We start from the raw sequence: 20,534 nt of genomic DNA, 5'->3' as shown, positions 1-20,534 counted from the left end.
ATGTCATCAAAGGTAATACCCAACTGGAGGGGGCCATTCAGCCAGTCATGTCTGTACAGGTATAAAAACAGAAAATGCTGGAAATACTGAGAAGATCAGACAGCATGTGTGGAGAGAGAAACAAAGTTAACGTTTCAGGTCGATGACCTTTGTTCAGTTCTGATGAATGGGCATTGACCTGAAACATTTACTTTGTTTCTCTCTCTACAGATATTGCCTGACTTACTGAGTATTTTCAGCATTTTCTGTTTTCATTTCAGATTTCCAGCATCTGCAGTATTTTCGATTTGTATGTCTGTACAGATGCTCGCTATTAAATTGGAGCTATCTACTCTCGGGCAATTTCCCTGGCCTTTACATAAAAACATAAGAAATAGGAGCAGGAGTAGGCCATATGGTCCATTGAGCCTGCTCCGCTATTCAATAAGATCATGGCTGAACTTCTACATCAACTCCACTTTCCCACCCTATCTCCATATCCATTAATTTCCTTAGTGCGCAAAATTCTATCGATTTCAGTCTTGAATATACTCATCGACTGAGCGTCCAAAGCCTTCTGGGGTAGAGAATTCCAAAGATTCAAAACCCCCCGAGTGAAGAAAGTTCTCTTCACCGCAGTCCTAAATGGCCGACCCGTTATCGTGAGACTATGACCCCTAGTTCGAGACTAGCCAGGGGAAACAGCCTCTCAGCATCTACCCTGTGAAGCCCTCTAAGAATTTTATACATTTCAATGAGATCACCTCTCATTCTTCTAAAATGCAGAGAATATAGGCCCATTCTACTCAAACTCTCCTCATTGGACAGCCCTCTTGAGGAACAGAGGGACCTTGGAGTGCCTGTCCACAGATCTCTGAAGGGAGCAGGAGAGATAGAGAAGGTGATTAAGAAGGCATACAGGATGCTTGCCTTTATCTGCTGAGGCATGGAATATAAGAGCAGAGAGGTTATGTTTGAATTGTATAAAACAATCGTGAGGCCACAGCAAGAGTACTGCATACAGTTCTGGTCACTAAATTACAGGAAAGATGTGATTGTACTAGAGAGAGTATAGAGGAGATTTACGAAGATGTTGCCAGGCAGGAGAATTTTAGCAATGAGGAAAGATTGGATAGGCTGGGGTTATTTTCTTTGGAACAGTGGAGGCTGAGGGGAGACCTTATTGAAGTGTATAAAATTATGAGAGTCCTAGATAGAGTGGTTAGGAAGGAGCTACTTCATCTTAGCAGAGAGATCAATAACCGGGGTGGCGGGGGGGGGCATAGATTTAAAGTAATTGGTAGAAGGATTAGAGTGGAGTTGAGGAGGACTTTTTTCACCCAGAGGGTGGTGGGGGTCTGGAGTTCACTGCCTGAAGGGGTGATAGAGGCAGAAACGCTCACCACATTTAAAACACACTTGGATATGCACTTGAAGTGCTGTAACCTGCAGGGCTACGGACCAAGAGCTAGAAAGTGGGATTAGGCAGGATAGCCTTTTTTCGCCAGCACCAGCATGGTAGGTTGAATGGCCTCCTTCTGTGCCATAAATTTCCATGATTTTATGATCTCCTCCCAGGAATCATTCGAGTGAAACTTTGTTCCACCTTCCTTAAGTAAGGAGATTTATCCTTTAGGGAAGGAGAACAAAACTATGCACAGTACTCAAGGTGTGGTCTCACCAAAGCTCTGTATAACTGCAAGTTAGAGGCTGAGAGTTCAGGATGCCAGCCGTGACTACTTGGTTTCTTTATGTCTTAAATAAAAAGTTGTCACACCCCTCTCCCACCTCAGTCTGGCCTACCGGTGTACACCAGCTCCAAACGAGCTGATTGACGCTCAACCCCTTCAGGAGAACTAGGAATGGGAGACAACTGCAGCCTAGGTAGCATTACCTCCAGCCAGAGAACAAATTTAGAAGCAAAAAAAAATTGTTACCAGTTTTTAATACAGTGTTTCTCTCTGCCCTTCCCGTCGAACTAGGACTCAATGAAGCAAGAGGGTGAATGTATGAATCATACACTACCCTGTTAAACTGAGGACACCAAGCACAGTGCACAAGTACAGATAGCGGTTTGATACAAATGAGGGGCTCGCTAGGCCAACCACATTGCTGTGGGTCTGGAGTCACATATCGGCCAGACATTCAGAAAGAAGTGCAGGAGCGTCGAGTGATCATGGAGCGATGTGATCGGGACCCAGGAGAGGTGTGAGTTCGGGGCCCAGAAAAGGCAAGGGCCCAGCAGCAGCACGGGCCAGTCCACAGTGCGATATATGTGCGCTCTAGGTCCGTGCAGCATTGCTGGTCTCCAGTCGTCTTGGTTAATCCTTGCCACTGGACCAAGACCTCTGTCAAGCCCGTGTGGTGGCTGGTGTGCAACGGCCACCACAGATGAAAAAAATCCAAGCACAGGCATCTTCCACCCTTGATGATATAGTTTGGGACCTGGAATATTAGGTCCTTCATTGAAACACCTGTGAACTCATTCCTTTTTGGCGTGGAAGCAAGTCATCCTCGATATGAGGGACTGCCTATGATGATGATGATCATGATCATGATCATGATATAATTGCAGCAAGACTTCCCTACTTTTATACTACAACCCACTTCTAATAAAGGCTAACATACTACTTGCCTTCCTAATTGCTTGCAGTACGTGCATGTTAACTTTCTGTGATTCGTGTGCAAGGACACTCAAATCCCTCTGAATACTAACATTTTCTAATCTCTCACATTTCAAAAAATATTTTGCTATTCCATTCTTCTGACCAAAGTGCATAATTTCACACCTCCACACTTTATACTCCATTGCCAACTTCTTGCCCAATTACTTCACTGGTCTATGGGCTAGAACCTCCACTTTTGAGCTTATCACCCAAAAATGGGCGTTATTTTCGGCGTGGGCGATAAAAAAGGGTTTTCAGATCGCCGGCTTCTCGCCCATTCTCAAAACACCTAGTTTACATTTTTGCAAATGGGCTTTACCGCGAGCGATATCAAATGGGCGATAACGTTAAATTTTTTTGACCTTCTGCTGTAAAATGTGGCCGTCATTAGCAACGGCATGGCAACGCTCGATTCCCATGATCCAGGAGGTCAAGGGTCTCCATGACATGCACAGAAGAGGAGACAAAGAGAAAGGGAGCTCAGAGGGACTGAAGGCGTGGCTGGGTGTGGTGTGGCTGCTTTGGGAGGAAGGAGGGAGACTTAAGAGCTTCACAGCGATTAGGCAATCAAAAAGTAGCTGTTACCAGCCACATATTTGACTGAATTTGCCTATAATGGAGGGCGAGGAGGAGACATCACAGCACGCTGTGGAGACTGATGCTGAAGAGAGCAGTGAGGTGGGAGAGGAGCATATTGGAGGCCGCAAAAGAGCCAGGAGGTTCTCGGATGAGGCAAATGCCTCCCTCCTGCAGGAAGTCGAGGCACGCTGGGGTGATTTGACATGTGGAGGGCGTGGGAAGCCCACCCCAAAGCCCTACCAGAGGATATGGCCCGAGATAGCAGAGGTGGTCTCGTCGGCGACCAACGAGGTGCGTGAGGGTAACCAATGCCGCAAACGATGGAACAACCTTGTGGGATCCGCAAGAGTAAGTATTACATTGATTTACATGTACTTATATATTTATATAATTTGAATTGTAACAATCATGAGTGACTATCAGCAGATGTGAGGTCTTGCACTTTGACCGGGAATGTTTTATTCAAAGCTTGCGGTAAAGCTTATGTAAAGAATGATAATAATCATCATAATCACGATTACATCTGTCGGTTATGTGTTGTAATAGTGTCTGTGACAGTACCCAGCAATGAAATCACACAATGATCTCATGCCATGTCGTCCTGTCACCTTTTACAGAAGAAGCTATCGACGATGAGGTCCAAGCAGAGGCGAACGGGTGGGGGGCCACCAGTCCCCAGCGACATCACTGATATGGAGGAGCGAATGCTCGCACTCGTGGGGAAGCATCTCCGGACAGCCATGGATGCATCGGCAGACCCTGAAATGATGCCACGTGAGTAAAGCTTACACCATTGCGAGATGTAAATCAATAGATGCCACACCAACTCATATCCGACCAATCATATATGATAGATGATTTCTAAAAGTGTCATAGAAATAACGCTGGACTAATGAAAATCATTGCAATCCACAATGATGGTCATACATGTGATGTCATTGATGATTTTGAGAGTTGTGGTGCTTTTGTTGTGCATATGCTGTGAGTAGCGCTGGACTTACCTTGTCACCCTAGCACTCCCCTCTCCTCTAACAACCTCATTTGTATCTTGCAGCTCAGCAGACAGCGCGGCCCCAGGCAAGGCCACAGAGGCCAGAAGGTGGGGGCGCAGGGCAGGAGTCGGCGGACGATCCTACTACATCTGGTGCTGAGGAGTTCTGATTGTCACCTGTCAATCCACTGGGTCTGTTCTCGACGGATGAGAGTGCAGGCTTCGAAGAACCTGCATCGCCACATTCCAGAACCCATTCCACTCCAAGGCCATCTATTGTTCCTCCGGTCATTCCCACCTCTACTCTGGAGGTGCCGGCCCCAAGCACCTCTCCACAGGGCACCCCATTTGACCCCAGGACGGCGCCGATCCCGCGGAGGCCTCATGGATGTGGCAGATCTGTTCAACAAGCGCGACATGACAGCGGAGAGATGGTTCAGTTGTCCAGGAGGACTGTAGACATTGGTGACCAGCTCATCGAATCATTGGGGGGCATATCCCGACACCTGGCCACCATGACCGAGTGCATTTCACGCATGGCGGAGTCCCTGGATGTGATAGCCAGGAAAACTGCTGCCACAGCCCTCCCAGTGGTCCAAGAGCGTGGCACTCCACCCCTAGATTCAGCACCACCACTGTGAACGACAGATGAGAGCAAGGACCAAGATCCTGCTTCTGCATTAGAGAATGTTGCCCCCTTGGCACCCCCCCCACTCCCGTACTCGTCCAACCAACACATCTGCCTTCACCCCCACCTATGAGGCACCGCCTGAGGAGCTCCTTGGCCAGGCACCGTGGAGCGAGGAGGGGAAGGGATAGATGTGGGGAGAAGAAAGAGAGGGGGGAAGGAAAGTGAGGTGCATGTGCGCAGGTGATGGCTGTGTTATATCTCCATCTGGGTGTATGCAATTTGTTGCAATGTATGGGGGCTGGAGACCACGCTCCTGCTTTGCCTTTGTATTCTGTGTTGCTGGACATGTTGACCATGTGATTCATGTCAATGGTGGAAAAAACGTGGTGTGGGTGGGGGTTGGGTGTTATTGGCTGTGATACTTATGATTTCAGACCAATGTTGGTATTAAACTTTTGTTATTGAACATAACCTTGTTGCTCATTGTCTCAGATGGATCGTGACATACTGATGATTCCTTACTGTGAAAGGATTAAATACAACCTAACATCAATCAACGTAAACTTTAACTGGCACCAAGTTGATGGGCACCATTGATGTCTGAGCTGCACACACACAGTAGTGTGTCAGCGTTGTCACTCACATCAGCGCTCTTTCAGGCAAATCTTTCCGATATCAGCTCCTCACATAAGGGTGGGACTTAACAAATGCCAGCCACACAGCTGGCATCTGTCCCGGTTAGTTCCACTCTTAGTGGGTGTTTTTTTGAGTGGGTGATATTCTGGGCGATATGTGTGGGAGGTGGTGAAATTGACTGTGGGCGATCTCCATGGCCGCTAGTTTGGGTAAATATGCTCTTTTCGACAAAAAACAATCGCCGGGAGTTATTATTGAATCTTGGCGTTAAGTCTGTGAGGAAAGTAATGATGGGAGTTGAAATCCCCCATTCTCCTGATTCCGCCCCAAAAAAGTGGGCAGGCGGTAATATTTTTTCTCAGCCTTAAGCCCATTGGGAAAATAACGCTCGGCAATAAGTCTCCTAAAAAAGCCCGTCAGTTTCCATTTTGTGCCAAAATGGGCGCTATCTGGGTGTTATACGTCATTTCAGTGGTTAAATGGGCGTTAAATGGGCATTAAGCAGGCAAGAAAAGTGGCGGTTCCAGCCCTATATCTCTTTGTAGCCTCTTCGCGTCCTCCTCACTGATGGCTAGGTGGGCAAGTTATGTATTGTCAATAACCTTGGATATATTACACTCAGTCCCCTTATATAAGTCATTGATATAGATTGTAAATAACTGAGGTCAAAGGAATCATCCAAGTGGCATTCCACTAGTTACACCCTGCCGTCCCAAAAATGACCCATTGATTCCTATTCTGTTTACTGTCTGTTAACCAATCATCAATCCATGCTAATATATTACCCCCAAGCCCATGAGCCCTAATCTTGTGTAACATCCTCTTGTGTGGCACCTAATCGAATGCCTTTAGAAAATCCAAATATACAACATGCACTGATTCCCACTTATCTAAGAACATAAGAACATAAGAAATAGGAGCAGGAGTAGGCCACCCGACCCCTCGAGCCTGCTCCACCATTCAGTAGGATCATGGCTGATCTGATCATGGACTCAGCTCCACTTCCCTGCCCGCTCCCCATAACCCTTTACTCCCTTATCGCTCAAAAATCTGTCCATCTCTGCCTTAAATATATTCAATGACCCAGCCTCCACAGCTCTCTGGGGCAGAGAATCCCATAGATTTACAAATTCCTCCTCATCTAAGTTTTAAATGGACGGCCCCTTATTCTGAGACTATGGGCTAGATTTTCCATTATTTTTGCATGCATAACGTTCATTTTAACGCTGAAATGATGTGTAACGCCCAGATATCGCCCTGTTAGCCACAAAATGGAAACGAACAGCCATTTCTCGGAAACTTATCACAGAGCGTTACTTTCCCCATGTGTGTAACGCCGAGAGTAAATAATACCGTCCGCCCACTTTTTTGGGGCAGAATCATCAGAATGGGTGATCCCAACGCCCATAATATCGCCCAGCATTACTTTCGGCACATAATTAAGTCTGAGATTTAATAATACCGCCTGGCCATTGTTTTTTATTGTAAAGATCACATTTGCCAAAACTAACGCCTGGTATATCACCCATCCTTACTTTCGGCACCTCGCACACATCTCGCCCACAATATCACTTGCCGAAAAAGTGGAACTAACCGGAACTACTCGCAGCGGTATGGACGCCATGTTCTTCATCACATGTCGCATCATTTAAAAGGCTGCTCTGCTTCAACCTCGGGGGAGTTCGGATGTACTCTGGAGGTTTTTGGAGGTGATGTGAACATCTGATCAAACATCTTTATCATACTGTGGACGATTGGAATTTAATAGTTGTCTTCATGGGAACATTCATTTTTTGTGACCAATCGATGGAAAACAGATAGCTATTGGAATGGGGCCTGTCCTTTCTCACCCTCTCTTGATGACCACTTTCATGCTGCAGACACAAGATGACAGAAGGTATGCTCCACTGCATTATGTGGCCAATGTAAGACGTGACAGACTGATGAGGAGGACCAGACGTTACAGCCCCCCGCAAGTACAGGGAGAAGCAGTCTTACCTCAACTTACCTGACACCACCTGCCTTCAGAGACTGCGCTTCCACAAAGAGGTTATCACTGAGGTATGCCAGCTCATAAGGGAAGATCTGCAGCCTGGCAGCACCATCAGTACTGCACTGTCCGTCGAGGTCAAAGTCACCGCGGCACTGTCGTTCTATGCGTCGGGTTTTTTTCAGGCCTCAGCTGGAGACATTTGCGCTCTGCCTCAGCATGCCACACATTGCTGCATTCGACAGGTCACTGAAGCCCTGTACGCATGCGGGATGGACTTTATCAGCTTCCCTATGACCAGGGAGGCTCAGACTGAGAGGGTTTTAGCATTCTACCGAATTGCTAACTTCCTCAAGGTGCAGGGAGCAATAGACTGTATGCATATCACGATGCGGGCACCTTTTCAGGATGCTGAGGTTTTCAGGAACCGCAAGGGATTCCACTCCCTGAATGTGCAACTCGCTGTCGACCAAGAACAAATTATTACGGCAGTGAATGCTAAATTTCTGGGCAGCATCCATGACGCTCACATCCTGCGTGAGAGCGCTGTATCTGACTTGTTTAACAATCAGCCACAAGGTCAATGCTGGACGCTTGGTGACAAACGATATGGCCTTGCCACCTGACTAATGACCCCCCCCTGCGTGACACCCACACCGAAGCCGAGAAGTGATACAACGAGAGCCACAGAACCACTCGCAATATGGTTGAGAAAACCATTGGAGAGCTTAAGCAGCGCTTTAGATGCCTGGACCACTCAGGAGGTGAGCTCCAATACCACCCTGAGCAGGTAGCTCAATTCGTGGTGGTGTGCTCCATGCTGCACAACTTGGCTATCAGGAGGGAACAAGAATTGTCAGAAGGGTGTGACGTTCCACCTCAGGAGAGAGAGGAAGAGGAGGATGATGAGGTGGACGCTGACATCGGGCCACACAATCAGGCTGACGCTGAAGCCATGCCACCGCCCCCTGTAGACCACTTGAAAGGGCCCATGGTGGCATCATAGCTGCAAGACTCTTATGTCAGGAGCTCATAAATGAGCACTTTGCCTGAAAGAACGTTGGTGGTATTTACAAGGCTGAAATACTGCTGGGTGTGCAGGTCATACATCAATGGTGGGCATCACCTTGGTGACAGTTAAAGTTTAAGTTGATTGAAGTTAAGTGTAATTATACCCTGTTAAGGAATCACCAGTGTATAACGGAGCAGCTATCTGAGCCAATGCAGAAGAAGGTTATGTTAAATAAAAAACCTTTCAACCGAACATTTGTCTGAAATCATAAGTATATCTGTAAAAACCAACCCTACCCCGCACCCGCCCCCCCCTCCACGCTACTCATCCCACCCTCTACCCCTTCCCCTTCCCCTCCTGACTCCAAGCCACCTGGCTGAGGAGTTCCTCAAGCACTGCTTCATTGGGGGGGAGGGGATGACGGCTGAATCGCTGCTTGGACGGATATGGGCGAGGACGGTCCTGAGGTGGGAACGTGCTCCGAGCCAGAAGCAAGATGTTGCTCCTAGCTCTCATGTGTGGTTGGCAAGGGGGGTGTGGCACCTTGGGGTGCAGTGTCACGCTCCGGGACCACTGGGAGCCCTCTGCCACCAGTGTTCCTGGCTAACAGCTGCAGGGCCTCCTCCATCCCTTCCATGTTATATATTATTGGTTGGACAAAAACTCGGTGCCAACTATGTTCTTGGTGCTTAGTAGGCTTTTTGCTATTGTTGAATCTCCCTCATTCCTCCCACAACAGCCAAACAAGCACACACCACACCCACACACGCTTTCAGTCCCTCTCTGCTCCCTCTCTCTCCGTCTCCTCTTCTGCGCATGTAATAATGACCCCTGACCTCCTGAATCGCGGGAAATGAGCGTTGCCATGTCATTGCTAAGGACGGCGACACTTTATGGCAGAAGGTCAGAGATATTTAATGCTAACGCCCATCTCATATCGCTCGTGGTAAAGCCCAATTTTTAAAATGGAGACTAGGGGCTTTGAAAATAGGCGACAAGCCGGCAATCTGAAAACCCATTTTTACTGCCCACGCCATAAATACCGTCCATTTTTGGGCGATCTGCACAAAAGTGTAAAATCTAGCCCCGAGTCCACTAGTTTTAGTTTCCCCTATGACTGGAAATATCCTTTCTGCATCTGCATCCATCTTGTCGAGCCCCCTCGTTATCTTAGATGTTTCAATAAGATCACCTCTCATTCTTCTGACTCCAATGAGTATAGACCCAACCTACTCAACCTATCTTCATAAGTCAACACCCTCGTCTCCGGAATCAACCTAGTTAACCTTCTCTGAATAGCCTCCAATGCAAGTATATCCTTCCTTAAATACGGAGACCAAAACTGTACGCAGTACTCCAGGTGTGACCTCACCAATACCCTGTACCCTATCCCCCTTGCAGTAAAGGCCAACATTCCATTTGCCTTTCTGATTACTTGCTGTACCTGCATACTAACTTTTTGTGTATCATGCACAAGGATCCCCAGGTCCCTCTGTATTGCAGCACTTGCAATTTTTCTCTAGTTAAATTATAATTTGCTTGTCTATTTTTTCTGCCGAAGTGGATAACCTCACATTTTCCCACATAATACTCCATCTGCCAAATGTTTGCCCACTCACTTAGCCTGTCTATATCCCTTTGCAGATTATTGTGTCCTCCTCACAATTTGCTTTCCCACCCATCTTTGTATCATTAGCAAACTTGGCTACATTACACTCGGTCCCTTCATCCAAGTCATTAACATAGATTGTAAATAGTTGAGGCCCCAGCACCAATCTACCTTGCTAGTTGCACCCTCAAAAAATTCTAATAGATTTATCAAACACAATTTCGCTTTCATAAAACGATGTTGACTTTGCCTAATCATATTTTGATTTTACAAGCGCCCTTTTAGTACTTTCTTAATAATAGATTGTAGCATTTTCCCTATGACTGTTGTCAGGCTAACTGAAGGCACCTCTTTTGAAACTCCAGGATGTAGGCCATCAGGTTCAGGGGATTTGTCAGCTTTTAGTCCTATTAATTTCTCCAGTACTTTTTCTTTAATAATATTAATTACTTGAAGCTCCTCACTCTTATTAGATCCTTGTGTACCCACAATTTCTGATATGTTCTTTGTGACTTCTACTGTGACTGCTCTCGACCCCTCCATGATCTCTAAATTGTCAGATTGCTTGTCCGACATCCAGTGATGGATGAGCAGAAATTTTCTCCAATTAAAAATTGGGAAGACCGAAGCCATTGTCTTTGGTCCCCGCCACAAACAGCTTTCCCTAGCCACTGACTGCATCCCTCTCCCTAGCATCTGTCTCAAGCTGAACCAGACTGTTTGTAACCGAGGTATCATATTTGACCCTGAAATGAGCTTCCGGCCACATATCCACAGCATAACTAAAAGCGCCTAGTTCCATCCCCATAACATCGCCCGTCTCCATCCTGCCTCAGCTCATCTGCTGCTGAAACTCTCATCCGTGCCTTTGTTATCTTTAGATTTGACTAATCCAATGCACTCCCGCCTGGACTCCCACATTCTACCCTACATAAACTTGAGGTCATCCAAAATTCGTTTGCCCGTGTCCTAACTCACACCAAGTCCCGCTCACCCATCACCCCTGTGCTCGCTGACCTACATTGGCTCCTGGTTAAGCAATGCCTCAATTTCAAAATTCTCACCCTTGTTTACAAATCCCTCCATGGCCTCGCCTCTCCCTATCTCTGTAATCTCCTTTAGCTTCACACTCACCCGAGATGCCTGCGCTGCTCAAATTCTGCCCTTTTGAGCATCCCTGATTATAACTTGTCAACCATTGGTAGCCGCGCCTTCTGTTGCCAAGGCCCCAAGCTCTGGAACTCCCTCCCTAAAAGGGAGGTGCAACGAGACCTGGTTGTCATGGTACATCAGTCATTGAAAGTTGGCATGCAGGTACAGCAGGCGGTGAAGAAGGCAAATGGTATACAGGACAGGAGAGTGGAGAGCATCAGTTCAAACTGTCACAGGACGGGAGAGTGGAGAGCATCAGTTCAAACTGTCACCGAACAGAGAGTGGAGAGCATCAGTTCCAACTGTCACAAGACGGGAGAGTGGAGAGCACCAGTTCCAACAGTCACAGGACGGGAGAGTGGAGAGCATCAGTTCAAACTGTCGCAGGAGAGAGAGTGGAGAGCACCAGTTCCAACTGTCACAGGACGGGAGAGTGGAGAGCACCAGTTCCAACTGTCACAGGAGAGAGAGTGGAGAGCATCAGTTCCAACTGTCACAGGACGGGAGAGTGGAGAGCACCAGTTCAAACTGTCACAGGAGAGAGAGTGGAGAGCATCAGTTCCAACTGTCACAAGACGGGAGAGTGGAGAGCATCAGTTCAAACTGTCACAAGACAGGAGAGTGGAGAGCACCAGTTCCAACTGTCACAAGACGGGAGAGTGGAGAGCATCAGTTCCAACTGTCACAGGACGGGAGAGTGGAGAGCATCAGTTCCAACTGTCACAAGACGGGAGAGTGGAGAGCATCAGTTCCAACTGTCGCAGGAGAGAGAGTGGAGAGCACCAGTTCCAACTGTCACAGGAGAGAGAGTGGAGAGTAACAGTTCCAACTGTCACAGGAGAGAGAGTGGAGAGCACCAGTTCCAACTGTCACAGGACAGAGAGTGGAGAGCACCAGTTCCAACTGTCACAGGACAGGAGAGTGGAGAGCATCAGTTCAAACTGTCACAGGACGGGAGAGTGGAGAGCATCAGTTCAAACTGTCACAGGAGAGAGAGTGGAGAGCATCAGTTCAAACTGTCACAGGAGAGGAGAGTGGAGAGCACAGTTCCAACTGTCACAGGACGGGAGAGTGGAGAGCATCAGTTCAAACTGTCACAGGACGGGAGAGTGGATAGCACCAGTTCAAACTGTCACAGGAGAGAGAGTGGAGAGCATCAGTTCAAACTGTCACCGAACAGAGAGTGGAGAGCATCAGTTCCAACTGTCACAGGAGAGGAGAGTGGAGAGCATCAGTTCCAACTGTCACAGGAGAGGAGAGTGGAGAGCATCAGTTCAAACTGTCACAGGACAGAGAGTGGAGAGCACCAGTTCCAACTGTCACAGGACAGAGAGTGGAGAGCATCAGTTCAAACTGTCACAGGAGAGGAGAGTGGAGAGCATCAGTTCAAACTGTCACAGGACAGAGAGTGGAGAGCACCAGTTCAAACTGTCACAGGATGGGAGAGTGGAGAGCACCAGTTCCAACTGTCACAGGAGAGGAGAGTGGAGAGCATCAGTTCAAACTGTCACAGGACAGAGAGTGGAGAGCACCAGTTCCAACTGTCACAGGACAGAGAGTGGAGAGCATCAGTTCAAACTGTCACAGGACAGAGTGTGGAGAGCACCAGTTCAAACTGTCACAGGATGGGAGAGTGGAGAGCACCAGTTCCAACTGTCACAGGACAGGAGAGTGGAGAGCATCAGTTCCAACTGTCACAAGACGGGAGAGTGGAGAGCATCAGTTCAAACTGTCACAAGACAGGAGAGTGGAGAGCATCAGTTCCAACTGTCACAAGACGGGAGAGTGGAGAGCATCAGTTCCAACTGTCACAGGACGGGAGAGTGGAGAGCATCAGTTCCAACTGTCACAAGACGGGAGAGTGGAGAGCATCAGTTCCAACTGTCGCAGGAGAGAGAGTGGAGAGCACCAGTTCCAACTGTCACAGGAGAGAGAGTGGAGAGTAACAGTTCCAACTGTCACAGGAGAGAGAGTGGAGAGCACCAGTTCCAACTGTCACAGGACAGAGAGTGGAGAGCATCAGTTCAAACTGTCACAGGACGGGAGAGTGGAGAGCATCAGTTCAAACTGTCACAGGAGAGAGAGTGGAGAGCATCAGTTCAAACTGTCACAGGAGAGGAGAGTGGAGAGCACAGTTCCAACTGTCACAGGACGGGAGAGTGGAGAGCATCAGTTCAAACTGTCACAGGACGGGAGAGTGGAGAGCACCAGTTCAAACTGTCACAGGAGAGAGAGTGGAGAGCATCAGTTCAAACTGTCACCGAACAGAGAGTGGAGAGCATCAGTTCCAACTGTCACAGGAGAGGAGAGTGGAGAGCATCAGTTCCAACTGTCACAGGAGAGGAGAGTGGAGAGCATCAGTTCAAACTGTCACAGGACAGAGAGTGGAGAGCACCAGTTCCAACTGTCACAGGACAGAGAGTGGAGAGCAACAGTTCAAACTGTCACAGGAGAGGAGAGTGGAGAGCATCAGTTCAAACTGTCACAGGACAGAGAGTGGAGAGCACCAGTTCAAACTGTCACAGGATGGGAGAGTGGAGAGCACCAGTTCCAACTGTCACAGGAGAGGAGAGTGGAGAGCATCAGTTCAAACTGTCACAGGACAGAGAGTGGAGAGCACCAGTTCCAACTGTCACAGGACAGAGAGTGGAGAGCATCAGTTCAAACTGTCACAGGACAGAGTGTGGAGAGCACCAGTTCAAACTGTCACAGGATGGGAGAGTGGAGAGCACCAGTTCCAACTGTCACAGGACAGGAGAGTGGAGAGCATCAGTTCAAACTGTCACAGGACGGGAGAGTGGAGAGCACCAGTTCAAACTGTCACAGGAGAGAGAGTGGAGAGCATCAGATCAAACTGTCACCGAACAGAGAGTGGAGAGCATCAGTTCCAACTGTCACAGGAGAGGAGAGTGGAGAGCATCAGTTCCAACTGTCACAGGAGAGGAGAGTGGAGAGCATCAGTTCAAACTGTCACAGGACAGAGAGTGGAGAGCACCAGTTCCAACTGTCACAGGACAGAGAGTGGAGAGCATCAGTTCAAACTGTCACAGGAGAGGAGAGTGGAGAGCATCAGTTCAAACTGTCACAGGACAGAGAGTGGAGAGCACCAGTTCAAACTGTCACAGGATGGGAGAGTGGAGAGCACCAGTTCCAACTGTCACAGGAGAGGAGAGTGGAGAGCATCAGTTCAAACTGTCACAGGACAGAGAGTGGAGAGCACCAGTTCCAACTGTCACAGGACAGAGAGTGGAGAGCATCAGTTCAAACTGTCACAGGACAGAGAGTGGAGAGCACCAGTTCAAACTGTCACAGGATGGGAGAGTGGAGAGCACCAGTTCCAACTGTCACAGGACAGGAGAGTGGAGAGCATCAGTTCAAACTGTCACAGGACGGGAGAGTGGAGAGCATCAGTTCAAACTGTCACAGGAGAGAGAGTGGAGAGCATCAGTTCAAACTGTCACAGGAGAGGAGAGTGGAGAGCACAGTTCCAACTGTCACAGGACGGGAGAGTGGAGAGCATCAGTTCAAACTGTCACAGGAGAGAGAGTGGAGAGCATCAGTTCAAACTGTCACCGAACAGAGAGTGGAGAGCATCAGTTCCAACTGTCACAGGAGAGGAGAGTGCAGAGCATCAGTTCCAACTGTCACAGGAGAGGAGAGTGGAGAGCATCAGTTCAAACTGTCACAGGACAGAGAGTGGAGAGCACCAGTTCAAACTGTCACCGAACAGAGAGTGGAGAGCATCAGTTCCAACTGTCACAGAGAGGAGAGTGGAGAGCATCAGTTCCAACTGTCACAGGAGAGGAGAGTGGAGAGCATCAGTTCAAACTGTCACAGGACAGAGAGTGGAGAGCACCAGTTCCAACTGTCACAGGACAGAGAGTGGAGAGCATCAGTTCAAACTGTCACAGGAGAGGAGAGTGGAGAGCATCAGTTCAAACTGTCACAGGACAGAGAGTGGAGAGCACCAGTTCAAACTGTCACAGGATGGGAGCGTGGAGAGCACCAGTTCCAACTGTCACAGGAGAGGAGAGTGGAGAGCATCAGTTCAAACTGTCACAGGACAGAGAGTGGAGAGCACCAGTTCCAACTGTCACTGGACAGAGAGTGGAGAGCATCAGTTCAAACTGTCACAGGACAGAGAGTGGAGAGCACCAATTCAAACTGTCACAGGATGGGAGAGTGGAGAGCACCAGTTCCAACTGTCACAGGAGAGGAGAGTGGAGAGCATCAGTTCAAACTGTCACAGGACAGAGAGTGGAGAGCACCAGTTCCAACTGTCACAGGACAGAGAGTGGAGAGCATCAGTTCAAACTGTCACAGGAGAGGAGAGTGGAGAGCATCAGTTCAAACTGTCACAGGAGAGAGAGTGGAGAGCATCAGTTCAAACTGTCACAGGAGAGGAGAGTGGAGAGCACAGTTCCAACTGTCACAGGGCGGGAGAGTGGAGAGCATCAGTTCAAACTGTCACAGGACGGGAGAGTGGAGAGCATCAGTTCAAACTGTCACCGAACAGAGAGTGGAGAGCATCAGTTCCAACTGTCACAGGAGAGGAGAGTGGAGAGCATCAGTTCAAACTGTCACAGGACAGAGAGTGGAGAGCACCAGTTCAAACTGTCACAGGATGGGAGAGTGGAGAGCACCAGTTCCAACTGTCACAGGAGAGGAGAGTGGAGAGCATCAGTTCAAACTGTCACAGGACAGAGAGTGGAGAGCACCAGTTCCAACTGTCACAGGACAGAGAGTGGAGAGCACCAGTTCCAATTGTCACAGGATGGGAGAGTGGAGAGCACCAGTTCCAACTGTCACAGGAGAGGAGAGTGGAGAGCATCAGTTCAAACTGTCACAGGACAGAGAGTGGAGAGCACCAGTTCTAACTGTCACAGGACAGAGAGTGGAGAGCATCAGTTCAAACTGTCACAGGATGGGAGAGTGGAGAGCACCAGTTCCAATTGTCACAGGACAGAGAGTGGAGAGCATCAGTTCCAACTGTCACAGGACAGAGAGTGGAGAGCACCAGTTCCAACTGTCACAGGACAGAGAGTGAAGAGCACCAGTTCCAACTGTCACAGGACAGAGAGTGGAGAGCATCAGTTCAAACTGTCACAGGATGGGAGAGTGGAGAGCACCAGTTCCAATTGTCACAGGATGGGAGAGTGGAGAGCACCAGTTCCAACTGTCACAGGACAGAGAGTGGAGAGCACCAGTTCAAACTGTCACAAGACGGGAGAGTGGAGAGCATCAGTTCCAACTGTCACAGGACGGGAGAGTGGAGAGCATCAGTTCCAACTGTCACAAGACGGGAGAGTGGAGAGCACCAGTTCCAACTGTCGCAGGAGAGAGAGTGGAGAGCGTCAGTTCAAACTGTCGCAGGAGAGAGAGTGGAGAGCATCAGTTCAAACTGCCACAGGAGAGAGAGTGGAGAGCACCAGTTCCAACTGTCACAGGACAGAGAGTGGAGAGCACCAGTTCCAACTGTCACAGGACAGGAGAGTGGAGAGCATCAGTTCAAACTGTCACAGGACGGGAGAGTGGAGAGCATCAGTTCAAACTGTCACAGGAGAGAGAGTGGAGAGCATCAGTTCAAACTGTCACAGGAGAGGAGAGTGGAGAGCACAGTTCCAACTGTCACAGGACGGGAGAGTGGAGAGCATAAGTTCAAACTGTCACAGGACGGGAGAGTGGAGAGCACCAGTTCAAACTATCACAGGAGAGGAGAGTGGAGAGCATCAGTTCAAACTGTCACAGGACGGGAGAGTGGAGAGCATCAGTTCAAACTGTCACCGAACAGAGAGTGGAGAGCATCAGTTCCAACTGTCACAGGAGAGGAGAGTGGAGAGCATCAGTTCAAACTGTCACAGGACAGAGAGTGGAGAGCACCAGTTCCAACTGTCACAGGACAGAGAGTGGAGAGCATCAGTTCAAACTGTCACAGGAGAGGAGAGTGGAGAGCATCAGTTCAAACTGTCACAGGACAGAGAGTGGAGAGCACCAGTTCAAACTGTCACAGGATGGGAGAGTGGAGAGCACCAGTTCCAACTTTCACAGGAGAGGAGAGTGGAGAGCATCAGTTCAAACTGTCACAGGACAGAGAGTGGAGAGCACCAGTTCCAACTGTCACAGGAGAGGAGAGTGAAGAGCATCAGTTCAAACTGTCACAGGACAGAGAGTGGAGAGCACCAGTTCCAACTGTCACAGGACAGAGAGTGAAGAGCACCAGTTCCAACTGTCACAGGACAGAGAGTGGAGAGCATCAGTTCAAACTGTCACAGGACAGAGAGTGGAGAGCACCAGTTCAAACTGTCACAGGATGGGAGAGTGGAGAGCACCAGTTCCAACTGTCACAGGAGAGGAGAGTGGAGAGCATCAGTTCAAACTGTCACAGGACAGAGAGTGGAGAGCACCAGTTCCAACTGTCACAGGACAGAGAGTGGAGAGCATCAGTTCAAACTGTCACAGGAGAGGAGAGTGGAGAGCATCAGTTCAAACTGTCACAGGACAGAGAGTGGAGAGCACCAGTTCAAACTGTCACAGGATGGGAGAGTGGAGAGCACCAGTTCCAACTGTCACAGGAGAGGAGAGTGGAGAGCATCAGTTCAAACTGTCACAGGACAGAGAGTGGAGAGCACCAGTTCCAACTGTCACAGGACAGAGAGTGGAGAGCATCAGTTCAAACTGTCACAGGACAGAGAGTGGAGAGCACCAGTTCAAACTGTCACAGGATGGGAGAGTGGAGAGCACCAGTTCCAACTGTCACAGGACAGGAGAGTGGAGAGCATCAGTTCAAACTGTCACAGGACGGGAGAGTGGAGAGCATCAGTTCAAACTGTCACAGGAGAGAGAGTGGAGAGCATCAGTTCAAACTGTCACAGGAGAGGAGAGTGGAGAGCACAGTTCCAACTGTCACAGGACGGGAGAGTGGAGAGCATCAGTTCAAACTGTCACAGGAGAGAGAGTGGAGAGCATCAGTTCAAACTGTCACCGAACAGAGAGTGGAGAGCATCAGTTCCAACTGTCACAGGAGAGGAGAGTGCAGAGCATCAGTTCCAACTGTCACAGGAGAGGAGAGTGGAGAGCATCAGTTCAAACTGTCACAGGACAGAGAGTGGAGAGCACCAGTTCAAACTGTCACCGAACAGAGAGTGGAGAGCATCAGTTCCAACTGTCACAGGAGAGGAGAGTGGAGAGCATCAGTTCCAACTGTCACAGGAGAGGAGAGTGGAGAGCATCAGTTCAAACTGTCACAGGACAGAGAGTGGAGAGCACCAGTTCCAACTGTCACAGGACAGAGAGTGGAGAGCATCAGTTCAAACTGTCACAGGAGAGGAGAGTGGAGAGCATCAGTTCAAACTGTCACAGGACAGAGAGTGGAGAGCACCAGTTCAAACTGTCACAGGATGGGAGCGTGGAGAGCACCAGTTCCAACTGTCACAGGAGAGGAGAGTGGAGAGCATCAGTTCAAACTGTCACAGGACAGAGAGTGGAGAGCACCAGTTCCAACTGTCACTGGACAGAGAGTGGAGAGCATCAGTTCAAACTGTCACAGGACAGAGAGTGGAGAGCACCAATTCAAACTGTCACAGGATGGGAGAGTGGAGAGCACCAGTTCCAACTGTCACAGGAGAGGAGAGTGGAGAGCATCAGTTCAAACTGTCACAGGACAGAGAGTGGAGAGCACCAGTTCCAACTGTCACAGGACAGAGAGTGGAGAGCATCAGTTCAAACTGTCACAGGAGAGGAGAGTGGAGAGCATCAGTTCAAACTGTCACAGGAGAGAGAGTGGAGAGCATCAGTTCAAACTGTCACAGGAGAGGAGAGTGGAGAGCACAGTTCCAACTGTCACAGGGCAGGAGAGTGGAGAGCATCAGTTCAAACTGTCACAGGACGGGAGAGTGGAGAGCATCAGTTCAAACTGTCACCGAACAGAGAGTGGAGAGCATCAGTTCCAACTGTCACAGGAGAGGAGAGTGGAGAGCATCAGTTCAAACTGTCACAGGACAGAGAGTGGAGAGCACCAGTTCAAACTGTCACAGGATGGGAGAGTGGAGAGCACCAGTTCCAACTGTCACAGGAGAGGAGAGTGGAGAGCACCAGTTCCAATTGTCACAGGATGGGAGAGTGGAGAGCACCAGTTCCAACTGTCACAGGAGAGGAGAGTGGAGAGCATCAGTTCAAACTGTCACAGGACAGAGAGTGGAGAGCACCAGTTCTAACTGTCACAGGACAGAGAGTGGAGAGCATCAGTTCAAACTGTCACAGGATGGGAGAGTGGAGAGCACCAGTTCCAATTGTCACAGGACAGAGAGTGGAGAGCATCAGTTCCAACTGTCACAGGACAGAGAGTGGAGAGCACCAGTTCCAACTGTCACAGGACAGAGAGTGAAGAGCACCAGTTCCAACTGTCACAGGACAGAGAGTGGAGAGCATCAGTTCAAACTGTCACAGGATGGGAGAGTGGAGAGCACCAGTTCCAATTGTCACAGGATGGGAGAGTGGAGAGCACCAGTTCCAACTGTCACAGGACAGAGAGTGGAGAGCACCAGTTCAAACTGTCACAAGACGGGAGAGTGGAGAGCATCAGTTCCAACTGTCACAGGACGGGAGAGTGGAGAGCATCAGTTCCAACTGTCACAAGACGGGAGAGTGGAGAGCACCAGTTCCAACTGTCGCAGGAGAGAGAGTGGAGAGCGTCAGTTCAAACTGTCGCAGGAGAGAGAGTGGAGAGCATCAGTTCAAACTGCCACAGGAGAGAGAGTGGAGAGCACCAGTTCCAACTGTCACAGGACAGAGAGTGGAGAGCACCAGTTCCAACTGTCACAGGACAGGAGAGTGGAGAGCATCAGTTCAAACTGTCACAGGACGGGAGAGTGGAGAGCATCAGTTCAAACTGTCACAGGAGAGAGAGTGGAGAGCATCAGTTCAAACTGTCACAGGAGAGGAGAGTGGAGAGCACAGTTCCAACTGTCACAGGACGGGAGAGTGGAGAGCATAAGTTCAAACTGTCACAGGACGGGAGAGTGGAGAGCACCAGTTCAAACTATCACAGGAGAGGAGAGTGGAGAGCATCAGTTCAAACTGTCACAGGACGGGAGAGTGGAGAGCATCAGTTCAAACTGTCACCGAACAGAGAGTGGAGAGCATCAGTTCCAACTGTCACAGGAGAGGAGAGTGGAGAGCATCAGTTCAAACTGTCACAGGACAGAGAGTGGAGAGCACCAGTTCCAACTGTCACAGGACAGAGAGTGGAGAGCATCAGTTCAAACTGTCACAGGAGAGGAGAGTGGAGAGC

The 20,534-nt window shown here is 49.2% G+C and overlaps 1 protein-coding gene across 2 annotated transcripts in view; it reads right to left on the bottom strand.

The window, feature by feature from the left end:
• The window catches only part of LOC139264623 (macrophage mannose receptor 1-like), a 332,729-nt gene that overhangs the window by 1,956 nt on the left and 310,239 nt on the right, over window positions 1-20,534 (bottom strand). The window contains exon 30 of one of the 2 annotated variants that reach the window (XM_070881368.1): window positions 7,305-7,356. The exons of the other annotated variant lie outside the window; for it this stretch is intronic. Within the exon in view, the coding sequence (XP_070737469.1) occupies window positions 7,352-7,356 (5 nt within the window). The 3' untranslated portion in view covers window positions 7,305-7,351. Of the gene's footprint in view, window positions 1-7,304; window positions 7,357-20,534 lie in introns of those variants that run through there. 2 annotated transcript variants of the gene reach the window in all.

Source organism: Pristiophorus japonicus, chromosome 5, assembly GCF_044704955.1.
Source record: "Pristiophorus japonicus isolate sPriJap1 chromosome 5, sPriJap1.hap1, whole genome shotgun sequence".
In the NCBI taxonomy this organism is placed as follows: domain Eukaryota; kingdom Metazoa; phylum Chordata; class Chondrichthyes; family Pristiophoridae; genus Pristiophorus; species Pristiophorus japonicus.
This window is presented reverse-complemented; position numbering and strand designations above follow the sequence as displayed.